The sequence below is a fragment of the Rhipicephalus microplus genome, chromosome 7, assembly GCF_043290135.1.
Source record: "Rhipicephalus microplus isolate Deutch F79 chromosome 7, USDA_Rmic, whole genome shotgun sequence".
NCBI lineage: Eukaryota > Metazoa > Arthropoda > Arachnida > Ixodida > Ixodidae > Rhipicephalus > Rhipicephalus microplus.
This window is the reverse complement of record NC_134706.1, coordinates 167328770-167341543: the sequence shown is the minus strand read 5'-3', so window position 1 is coordinate 167341543 and position 12774 is coordinate 167328770. Positions and strand designations below refer to the sequence as shown.

Below are 12774 nucleotides of genomic sequence, written 5' to 3'. Positions count from 1 at the left end.
TGCGCAAGTGCAAACAACTAGTTATAGAAACATCTGCAACTGTTCAATATGCATTTGTTCCTGCAACATTTGTACATATATTTAGCATCATTTCATAACATGTCGCTGAATAAAAAAAATTACAACACGGCCACATTCCCTCCGCAGGCTTCACATATTGTGAAGTCCCAAAGTATATGGGATCTGCTGAATTATTTTTTTGTTAGTTTCGCATCTGTCAAATAAGGTGTTCTCTGTTTCGGCTCTACTTCTCAGTCTTCAATGGTATGGCGCCAGGAACAGGATAAGATAGGTTTAAGATACCTGACCATCTTCCTGAACAGTGAGAGCAATCGGTGCCACCAAGCTAGGTGGAATGTGCCGCCATGCGAACGAACAGGAAGGAAACGCAGCAAGCTGTTTAAAGAAACATATCAAGCCGTTCATACAGTGATCAATATATGTCATAATTCAGTGTTCGTGCGGCTGTGTGTCTGTGGTACAGACTGGGTGGTGCATCAGTTATAGGTCTCACAAACGTGTCAATTCATGTAAAGATTGGTGTTTGTAGTAATTTAGCCACACATTGTGCTAGGCATGGCTGCAGCATGCCTTCGTCTGTCGGATGTTACAGTCCTAAAATGCTGTTGTCAAAGGCTCGCACGGGAGATATTTGAGGCTTTTGCCATCCACCAAAGGGGCCATAGATGTGTGAGCACTCCGCTACTTAATCTGTTAGAAAAAAAAACAATTTCATGTCACGCACATGACTGAAGATTTGTAATCTAACCATTTTTTTGTATCCGTGTATCCTTAGTTTTGTTGATTAAATTTTCACTTGGCAGTCAGCACACATTTTTGTATCGCCTTCCTTTGTCGCGTTCTTGCGCTTTACGCTTCTTTTCTTTTTTTGTTTTCTCCCAAGTTTAAATGGCCTCTCGAGATTGACCTGTGTGGCTGACAGTCTGTACAGCTCTGGTTGCTGCTGCTGTCATGCTTTCCGAAATTTCAACCCTTCCTTTAATGACATTTACAACTAATCCTTTCAAGTAACAGCCAAGAAGGACAAAATGCCTTTGACAAAGATAAATACTTACATTGAAACATAGGCCGGCCAGTATGAGGCATCTCATCTCTTTTTTTTCATGTTTTATATTTCACAATTTGTTTCCATGGGCTGACTCGCGAGCTTATTAATGCTGGTTCCCTGTGAATTGATGCTGATGCAACGTGTCAGTTGGTCTAGATTGCCAACTTATGCCTTGAACCAAAAACCTTTTAAAAATAAGTCAGTGTCACTTTCAAAGAAAATAAATACCGTTTTCGTTATTTCTTTTACCTGGTCATGTATGTGTTCTTCTTCGCCCCTTTCTTTTTCATCATTTTGGTTTTCCTATTAATCTGATCTGGTTTTCTGGCTTCGCCACTTGAAACTCCGACCACCTTTGCACCTCTTGGGCTTTAAGTTTGCCATACTCAAGGTTACTCCAAGTCTTTGATGTTTCTGATTTCACTGGAACATAAATTCATCAAAAAGTTGTGGGTTTTAAAGTAACAAATACATCATTTCTTACTTCCCAAGAAAATAATGGTAAATATATGCTCTGACTGGCAGGTGAAGTGTACAATCAAGCCACTGGCATGAATCACAAGTAGATGAGGCTTTGTGCTGTATGTGTCTGTAATTTGTCATAGCTACAACTTCACCATTCACATATTGAAAATGAGCGCTTATGAATACTGTTTTACGTAGAGGACAGATTCTCCCACAAGTTTAGACATACCTTGAGCTGCATACAAAGAAGCCTTTTCCTCCAGTTTCAGCACTGGGTCGATGTAAGTACCACCAAAACCGGCCTTTCTCCAAACGCTGTGCCAGTGGTAGACCGTTCTTTGAGGTGGATTTAAAGCCGCGTTGGCCAGCTTTGCAGGGCCATCATCTTCCATAGAGAGCTTGCTCTCATGCAGTCTCCTTGCTTCACTAGGGGTCATGCCTTTGCTGAAGTAACGGAGGAATGTTTGCCTTGTTGACCTGGTGCCGCTAAGTAGCCGCAGAGCATCCGCTGAGTCGGTGCTGTGGCTGTGCCTGTCGTCGATTCGTATCACTGCAGAAAGAGGCACCTCTCTCTGCAGATACTTGTCCATGAGTTTGGTGTCAAACGTTGCCAGCTTTATTTTTACATCAACTTTGGCCATGCACTTGGTATTGCGTGGGCCACTCTTCTTGTTCTTTGTATGTTGCTGGCAGCGCCAAATTTTGTGAAAAGCCATCCTGCATGACACACATGGGTGCAAATTGGGATAAGCTCTTTTATAATGCACTGCTTTGTAAAATATAATTATCTAAGTAAGAATAACTAGAAGTACAAAACTCTTTTCACAGTTGCGCTGCTGTAATAGCTATGCTTTTATCACATTTGCAGCTGGCTGCTCGTATGTTGTATTCTGTGCAATGGCATGGCACCATACGATTGTATGAGCTCCATATGAGTGGTTGTCGCACATCTCACTGGGGCACCCCAGAGGTGCTTCAGCCGCCATGCCATCATGAAGATGATGGTAGTGTTCAACAATCGTTTGGCTCGGTGCACGCAAGGAAAGGATTCTGTCTGTACAGACTGTTGACTGAAAGCAACCAAGAATTATTCAATACTCACAATAACCTTTAACTTCACCAATTAAGACATATTTTGGGCTCCACAACTTAGTGAATATTTTCTTGCCTGACTTGACAATGTAGTAAATAAGTTGTAGTTGGTATTGTTTGCGACGGTCCCCTCTTCCCTTTCCGAGCCAGAAAAAAAAAGAGGCATCTAGAATTTGTGGCAGAATTGCATAGAGACGGGCACTATATGAACGTGACATTAACATCAAGTTGGGTATTTATACCAAGAGCCTGCTACAACACATGGCAAGTTCAGCTACCACCCTTTTCAGCATCGCTGGTTAGGCCAATTCTTGTAGCTTTTGCAGAGCCTGCTAGGTGAAATGACACATCATGTTGCTATCTATATGCACCAAGCAAAGTTTTATGGTAGGGCACATGCTTCGGTGCTGAAGTTGCTATTTACAGCATACTGCAGTGTGTGCATGCCATTGCAGTAGTGCAAGACTACTTGCAGCTGGCAAAGTTTCCGAACAGATGGTGGTTATACATGAATATTGTGAGCTAAACCAAGAGCTAGGTCGCTTTTGTCAACTGCCTCTTCATTATCATTAGCTCAAGCAAATTATCTCTGTTGAGTATTCAGTTATTGAGTTAAGATGGCTTGTTGGGCAAGTTGGTATATAGTCTTGGTGGGAACCCCAGCAGCATCAACAGAATGCAGAAGCAACCAAAGCAAAAAAAGACAGGGACAGGAAGGACGCTAGGCTGCCAAGTGGCGTGTCTACTAGACTGTTAGTATTCCCACCTAGATGTTATTGGCCTGGAGAGATTTTAGGACTATGCAGCTCTTACCTGTGTTATTCAATGAGCACTAAAATTTAGAGCAGTAACTTAGAGATCCTGCTACATTTTTCAAGTAGTCACCTAATGGCTATTTGAAGGAGTTCATTGTCGTACGAATCAACTGCCGCAACAATTTTCAGTGTCAAGTATGGCCAGAGTTAATGGGGTTGGTCGCGTTTTTAAGTGCTTTCTGTACTAGCGAGCGGGCTGAAAGCTACACAAGCATGTGTAAAAAAAGGCAAGATCAGGCACACTTGTTCGCCAGCGCGCGTTGCTTTTTTACTCTGGGAATGCTAAGCTACTTGCTGCGCGAGCGAGCGAACATCGCCGCATTTTGTGACGGCCACGGTAACATTGCCCATCACGGGGTGTCAAATGAGCCAGTGGCCGTCCACTTTGAGTTTTATGGCATGGTTAGGTTGACGGCATCATTGGAGGGAGAGAAGAGCGAATGATTTAAAGGTGTTTGAGAATTGTAAATTCTGTTTCACGTGCTGCGCTATGTTTGGCTCACATGCCCTGAGAAGCCTAGACTACCGATTGGCAGCACAATTTAATATGATGCGCAAGTAGGCGCGTAGAGGACACGGGACAGAGCGCATTTTTTCGCCATGGTGAAAAATGGTCGAGCACTCGTGTTTCGATCGCCTACCACTTTTTTTTTCGCCGAAAGACCGTGAAAACGTCTTGGCGCACGCTCAGCGTTAATTGTGCCTCTTCTGTCGAAATGTTTCAGTATGTAGAAGTTTTCACATCTCGGCGCAATTTCCGCAGCAACCTCATCACCGCAAATGGAGCTGCGGCCATGACATCAATAATATCGCCTTGTAGCGCGGCGCGGAATTTCGAAACTATGATTTCAGCTGTAAGCCCTGTGTAAATGATCGCTCAAACGGCTGTAGTGCAGTAAATGGCATCGACAAGGCAAACCCACCTTTCCCCAGCACTCTGGACGCGCCAGACAATCCAAGTAGTGTTGGTCCGTACGCTGTACGCTTCCATCCATTCATTGACGGCGTCTTCGTCGGCCAAGTTCGCTCTTAACACGCACTCGTGTTCAGTAGACTGCTGGTCATCTCTTACGACCTCAAGTGGCTAACGCATCTCCTCCATTGTGCCTCGATGTTGTGCAACAACGCGATCGGAACTCGTACAAACTTGACGGTCACAACCACAGTGGTAGGACGAACTTCGTGGAGCGATTGCCTTCGTGGACACCACGTGGACACGACCCAGTGGTCTGGCGTCACCACCGATTCAGCATGTACACTTTGGCCAGTGATGTTTCGTTCTACGCCGAAGAATTCGCGGTCATAGACATGAAAATTCTCTATTTCGGGAATTTTTTCCTGTTAACATTAACGAAAGTCCCAGCATGTTTCCATGCATAACAGTACTCATTTCCGCCCTCATCTACGCAAACACTATAATTACACGTGTATGACGTACTGGCCACTTTTGAAATCATGACTAGCCCACCTGCTGCCGCACAACAAAGCCATGGCATATTCATTCATATAGTGAGAGTACACTGCACATTGCGGGCTTGAAGTCTAACACCAATAATGAACTATAAATCGCTCCGCGTATATCAAATCTCAAGGGTTCTGCTAGCATGGTGCATGCACCAGAACCGATAACAGCAGATGAAGGCGCACTGTGACCGCTAATTATCGGTCGTCATATGAGAATTTAACAATTCCTGAAATACCCTGCAATATTTCGAAGATTTCTTTTTGCTCAAAATGACAGGCGAATATTCCCCGATAAAACAAAAGTTTCCTGCACGGAACATCACTGAGTGGCTGCGCCTGTGAGACATACTTAACCGTGTGTAACAGCTTTGAAAGGTGGTTTCACTGCCGCATAGGTTCTCTGTGCGGTGAAACCAACCACTTTGGGGATATTCGCAATGCCGGGAAGCGACCTTTCAAGACTGAGTTTGGTTATAGTGCCTGCAACCCTGTTATTTTAAACAGCGAAGTTCATTGGACATTTGTATATATAGTGGGATTATATCATAACATCCATCTATATTAAAACACTTGTGGGCTCTTATCGCAATAAGAACAGAAATTTATTGAGAAAACTGAGTTCATGTGTGCTAAAAAAAAATCATGCAATGGTTTATACCGCACAGAACTAGCAATGAGGTGGCACCTCGCTTCCAATTTTCTTTGTCTATTTGAATAGAACCATCATATGCATCATTTATAAATTTGTTGTACTGTTCTTGGGTCATTTATTTTTAAATTGTATATTCTGAATTTTCTTTGTTTTGGAAATTTCGGGTATACCGTGTTTTTATTTCATAACTTGATAAGACAGATGCTTGGGCTAGTTGGTGATAGGGATTCAGCATATTTGTACAGCGCAAGACTACGAGTAGTTACGATGTAACTACAGAAGAAGAGACAAGGACAGAAAGAGCGCTGACAACTGAAATTTTATTAACGAAAATGCTGGAAATATATACTCATGACGGAACACCACCGCGCAATGTATTGCATCACAGCAAGACAATCATCATCTCATTATATGGTTACAACGCCACAGCTCAGCACAAGTTCACAATCAATTGTGTCAAAGCCAGAAACTCGCTTTCTTTTTTAGTCCGAGCAAGCGAAGGCATGCTGATACATCGATCACCCAGCATTTGCATTTCATTGGCCTCCATAATCTCTCGTGTTAGCTGCTGACAGTGTTTGGCTACAACAGTGATCTTTTCGAAGTGTTGGAGGGCCCTATTAAGTTTAAAAGCTTGTTATATGGGCCAAGTAGGAAACCTTTAAACACAAATATTTCACTGTGTACAACTTGCAATGTAGTCATATTTAAATCATACATTTAATGGAAACTTGCTTCCACTTTGCTTCCATCCAAGGTAGCGTATGTCAGAAAAACTTGTGGAGCTTGCTCAGACTCGGACTCAATAAACATTTTTGGGAGCCATACTATCACAAAAATTTGTTCATCTGGACTCGCTCGGACTCACTGTCTTTTCCGACCATAATGCCAGTGCTTTGTAACACCGAAATTTCACGTAATCGATGCTCTTCTTGGCACCTTTTCATATGGTGCACGCATGCCTTCGAATACGAGTTACGAGTGCTCGTAAACCAGTAAGGTCGTTTCTCTTGAAAGAGATGACAGCTCAATATATATTCATCACTAACTTTTTTTTTATTAATTGTATGTAAGGAGAGGTTATCACCAACTTCCTTTAGTTGTCAATGGTTAGGGAAAGGTCGAGGCCTTCCACCATGTAATTCATGCCACTGATCAATAAATATTCAAATGGTATATAAAAGACACGGCTTTGAAATATGTGAGCATTGACGCGAGTAAAGCATATAGTAAGTAAAGCAGATAGTAATAAGTAGGTATGACCATAGCTTGACAAAAAAAATCGAACTCAGATTCCCTCAGGAAATATATCTTGCACTTTGGACTCGCTCGGACTCAGAAACACCAAAATTTTCCAGAGACGGACTCATTTAGACGCACACTCACAGAAATGTTAACTCATTCTGAGACTAGCGTCTCGATCCGAGTTAGAGTGAGTAGACTCTGAAGTGAGTTCACTAATATCTACAAGATAGAGACATTCGTCGTATAAGAGCAAAAAAGGACACTGCTTAGAGGCGAGGAAATTACACAAGCGCATGTGATATTCGTACAAGCCTAATTATTATTCGTAAAACTTTTAAGGTTATTGGATCATAATAGAAATGCTTGATTTAAATGATTCAACCGAATTACTACTTTTACAACCTCACATAACTATTTGCCCATCACTAAACCTTGCAGTTCTTGCTTCTTCTGGCTGTTTTGAACAGGTGCGTGGAAGAAGTTGTGGCCGAAAATCCCATGCAAGTTTTCTGCCAGGGCGAACTGCTGGAGGCCTATATTTTTCAATCAAATGTTGAATGGTAGAACTGAAGATTACCAAGCATATACAAGCTGTCTTGTCAGGTTTCATGCATGTTCGGAATTCGCTGCGAGCAGGGCTCGTTATATGTAATCAATTTGCAGTATTTCTAGTGCAATGAAGCTGTAATATTGTGGTACAATTTTTTTAAAGGGACTGTCTACTGCACAGAACTTTTTGCTTATTATGGTGAAAATGAGAAGATTGTTAATCTCATCAGCACCAATAAGCATGTTTTTGTACAATATAAAAGGAGTAATCTTGATGTTGAAAATCTTCAAAGCAACTGCTGGCATCACCCAGCGGCTATGTGGTTCTATTTATCCACACAGAAATGCTCGCAAGTAGGCTGAATTTGCTTAAAAACAAACATGTTTAACTTGAAATTGCATTTCATACCCTTGAGGTAACTTTAGACTGCACAAGAGCGAACTTTGGCTTGTTTTATCACGCGTTCAAAGAGGCACCCTGGCACTGCCGGCGAGACGGTCGCGTGTTTGCCTACGGCGGAGAAAAGCAAGTGCTGCGTCTGGCGCCGCTCTCAACAAGAACAAAAAAAGTCTTTGGGAAGTATTAGGACAACTGAATTCAGTAAATTTTTAAACCTTGCCCGTGGGTCAAGTGTCATCTAGTAATGTTGCGCGAGCCTTTGTGCTTAAAGTGCACAACAAAAGTTCTAACATTAAAGAACATTTTGCCATCACGTTTCGCTTAATCATGTTGCCCATGCTGGCGCTCATCCCATATGCAACGCAGAACACCTAAACACAACTGCAAGACAGCGGGGACATTCTGCTGTTTTGTGAAAGACATCTCATGTTTGTTTTAGTTGCATGCACACTTGGCAGGAGTAAAACCACTACAGCTCGTTTCCCAATGCTGGCGTACCAGTGTTGCTGGAAAAAACTCTTCCCCTCAACTGTGGTGGTTTTTGAGGCTAACTAAACAAAGCTGGAGAAACTTCGGTAATACATTATCTGACAATTTCCATGCTTTATACGACCAGAACGGTGTATGTAGTATTATTGGTGAAGGCCTTGCAAAAACTGCACACGGTTTCCTTGATTGATTGATTGATATGTGGGGTTTAGCGTCCCAAAACCACTATATGATTATTAGAGACGCCGTAGTGGAGGGCTCCGGAAATTTCGACCACCTGGGGTTCTTTAACGTGCACCCAAATCTGAGCACACGGGCCTACAACATTTCCGCCTCCATCGGAAATGCAGCCGCCGCAGCCGGGATTCGAACCCGCGCCCTGCTGCACACGGTTTCAGTTTTACACTTTCACACCACTGTGATCACGTCTACCGGCCATCGTTCCGGGCGTTCATCACTCCGATGGAAGAAGACTGAACGCAGAATAAAAAAATTTTTTTTCCGAGGATTTCTACACACTCGCCAGAGAAGCCGTTAGAATGTTGGACACTTCAGACGTATGCTTTTTATTGCGATACAAAACAGCAAAGCAGTGGAGGACCATCATAGTCACTTGAAAGTGAAATACTTACTTCGGGTGCTGCTTTGCATTCTGGCCTTCAGAGCTTCCATTTGAATGACTAAATTACTTATGAGCCCAGACTCGGAGAGGACACTGCACTTGTTTGCGATTGTTTCATCATGAACCTTTACCAACACGCCCAACTGGCAGTCATCCTACATACTTATGAGCGCTAAATAAAGCTAGAATAGATTTATCGTCATTGTACCCTGCCCACCAGAAGCTTCAGATGGTCTCGTCTAGCCTCTCGATGCCCGTGGGGTGTGTGAAAAATGATGCAAACAGACAGTTTTTATTTCACTTGTGTATTTGCTTACTTGTAAATAATAAAATCACCAATGTTCATTTTCATGAGTTTGGTACAATAAGGACATAATAGTAACATGCCGTTAATACAAAATAATTCAACTCTATTTTTTTTTTCTTGCAGATGGTGCTTTCATTCCTTATTGAGCCACCTTTGCTGCTTTTCAGCGCACAAGCTCCACCATCCATTGCCGCGCACTCCCACAAGGCAGTCCTACATGCCCATGAAGCATAGAGAAATGTGAGCCGTGTTAACTCAGTACTGCGTGCCCACAGTTGACATGCATCTCCATGTGCAGTACCCTATAGTTGTGCTGCTTGCCGAAAATATATCTGGTAAGCTTAGTGATCAAAATCTGTCATCAACAATGCACTTCTCATAGTGTTGTATGCATTATGTCTTGGGGTCCTCTGTATTGTGCTGCTTGTGTGCTTCTCTGTGTGTTCAATTTCCTGGCTTCTTTTTGACTTGTACTATAGTTCTGATACTTCTAGGATTGCTGACTGTTTCCATTTCCTCATATTTCTTTGCAAAGTTCTGAGAAACTAGAGTAAAAATTGACTTGAAAGCAGGTCACAGAACACGATACTTAGAAACACTTTGGTATCTTTCCTACTTGCAGGCTGGCCACCAAAAACAGTGTGAACCTCGGTGCTAAGGGCTTGAATGCCACTGGGTTGTAGTGCCACCAACAGCAAGGGGATCGCGTCGTGATGGAAGAAGGGGATGCGCGTGATCACGTGCAATGCAGCAGCAATACTGGCGCGAGGGGGACAGAAAATAAAGAAAACATTGCTTGTGTGAAAACCTGTCGAGTCTTTTTCTCACATGTGCTACACAAGGTATACTAACGTTCTCCTCATTGTGGACATGTACTGTGATAGGGACAGCAGCTGCCTTTGTGTAGTATTTCTGAATGCTTTGTTGTTGTTACTAACACAAAGCTGTCACATAATTTAACCTTTTACTTCACTAAAATTATAAATGAACTGTAATAATTACACGAGCAAGCCTAAAAATGTTGATGCTTCATGTTACTTTGCCTGAAAAATGTTAGTTTTTGAAGCGTGAAGTTGGTTTTGTTTAATCCCAAACAAGCGAAGTCCACTTCTTAAAGGAGTGCCAACCCCTGATGTCCGACTAAGTTGGCATAAAAAGGACTGAATCATCGGCTTTCGGTGCTTGCAAGAAATGCTGGATGAATGTCAACCGTTTGACACGCTATGTGCACAATTGTGTACGCCCCTTGATTTTTCTATTTATATATGTAGGGGCTAAGACACATCAAAATATATTGACTTTCTAATCTCTTTATTTAACTTCGTTTTGCAGCATACAGTTGCATATTTGTTTTTATTTTATTTACTCTCGAAATCCTTACGGTGATAATAGAGGGGACTGGTTACAAAGTATACAAGGAAAATGCAGCATGAAAAGTTACTAAACAAAGAATAAACTCATCATTACACAGTGTTAGCTGTGTAAGGACAACAAACACAATACATATTTCAGCCTGTAAATACACAATGTTAGTTAGTCTATTTTGGATAATTACAGAATACTGAGTAAAGTTTATTGGAAAACAATTACTAATAGTGACATGTCTTCAGGTAGTTGGTTTCAATGTACCAATGTACAACATGAAAACACTGGGAGTTGCATAATGCGATGTCAACCTTATGACGAGGTCACTGCAATGGAATATGTACTGAGGATTCAGGATTAGTTGGTCATGCGGGGTGGTATGACAGAATAATTCGTGAAATGAAGCCAAATAGGATATTTTTTAAGGGGGTGCAAAAGAAGCAAGGCTTCGGCTGGATTTCATTGAAGTTATACCAGTAATGCAATTACAGTGAGAAGGTTTCAAGCGGATGGAGTTATTCTGTACAAACAAGTGAATCAAGTTGTCGTGGCAAGGGTCTCGCACAGAAGAGGCATAATCAAGTTTGGGACGTAATAATGTTTCATATAGAAGTAGTTTTAGTGTATATCGGGGTTTTGAGAAGGTGCAATGTATGTAGCCTAACTTGTAATCGGCATTATTAGTAACATATTCAGTATGAGGTGCCTGAGGTCAGTTCAATCAGATAAGAGCACCTAATTATTTATATGAGTTGACCCGATTGCATAGGACATTTACCTAGTATGTTAGCAAGATGTCTGCATATCTTCTTATGCACGTTTGCTTACAGTTACGCATGTTTAAATCTATTTGCCATGTGCTGCACCAAGTTGCTACAGTGTTGAGGTAAGATTGGAGAAATGAACTGCCATGACCACTAGTTATTTTATTGAAAATTATGCAGTAATCTAAAAAACATTAATGTTTGAAGAAGTTGATGATTACAGGCTCAAGGTCGGCGTCGGGTATCTTTTTTGGCACTGGAGCTGGGTTCATGGCTTGATGGGGGCGCCCAGAACATACAGGAAACCACCTCCACCAGATGTCGCATAGTTGTGGTATGGACTAAGGCAGCAGGCGGCACTTCCAACATGAAATTTTTTGTTTGGCCAAACTTGTGGCCGAGAAAAAAGGTCAAAGATTACAAAAAAGCACAAGTTCGGTTTCTTTTTGAATGCACCTCGTGTTATGCCGCTATTTTTGTTGCAATAGAATATCGAGTGCCTTGAAATGTCAGTTTCACACAAGTACATACAGTTCTTCGAAGGTGGTATCTAAAAGGGCTAAGCGAGCAGTTCAGTTTTCTACTTTTTTTCTTCTCGCAAGAAACCCTGGCACCACTTGGGCCGTAGCCCAATCATTCGCAAAGTTTGAGATTAGCTAGTTTGTATGACGAGACCTCAATGTCGAGGTGTTTCATGCATTTGGCACTGTAGTCACTGCCTGCATTGCTTCATTTATGGTGCTGGCAACAGTGCTGTCACCAGGGATATTTTAAGGGGAGAGAGGAACACATGCTCAGTACAGTACTTGCAACAACCCTGAATGGCAGTGAAAAACTTGTGCAAATACACATGCCAGTCATGAGGCATATGAACATCGATACTTGTATAATGCCTTGCTGAATTGAAACTTCGCATATAGATTAAATAAGAGGTGTGAGCATAACATTTCACAGCTCTGTATTTGAATATCTTCGCACTTGTCGAAATTAATATTTTGGGGCTTTTGGATTTATAGGTGTCCACATCTCTTTGAGAAACAAAAACTAGTATGCCAGCAGTCGTCAAGCTTTTAATCTTCATAACTGCAAAAATATTAGAAATGTATGCAAAGGAATAAGCTATCTTTTATCCTCAATACCAAAAGACATAATAAACTGGGTGTATTATGCTGTGTCTATAGGTGCTATTATGAATATTTTCATAGCATTACAAAGACTTAGCATCGATGTGTACAGCTGACTGAAATGCATGGCCTCCACATTAGACCAGCAGCTTATGTTGGCAAGAATTTTTACACTTTCAAGGCCACTTGTGGCAGCCTCGGTTGGTGTAATTTTGTTCAGAATGCTTCTTCAAAATTAAGTAAATATACTGCTTTTTTTACAACAGCTTATAAGTCTTACAGGCGGTTTACTATTTCCTCTGATTTTAACATTACATTGCAGTGAAACGCCTAGTTCATAGGCTGAAGAGGT

General features: G+C 41.8%; 1 protein-coding gene across 3 annotated transcripts in view; it reads right to left on the bottom strand.

The window, feature by feature from the left end:
• The window catches only part of LOC142767703 (uncharacterized), a 30937-nt gene that overhangs the window by 14989 nt on the left and 3174 nt on the right, over positions 1 to 12774 (bottom strand). Inside the window, exon 2 of one of the 3 annotated variants that reach the window (XM_075869909.1) lies at positions 1764 to 2251. The exons of 1 other annotated variant lie outside the window; for it this stretch is intronic. In XM_075869909.1, the coding sequence (XP_075726024.1) occupies positions 1764 to 2250 (487 nt within the window). In that variant the 5' untranslated portion in view covers position 2251. Of the gene's footprint in view, positions 1 to 1763; positions 2252 to 5858; positions 11689 to 12774 lie in introns of those variants that run through there. One more of the 3 variants, XR_012885122.1, reaches the window with a different exon arrangement.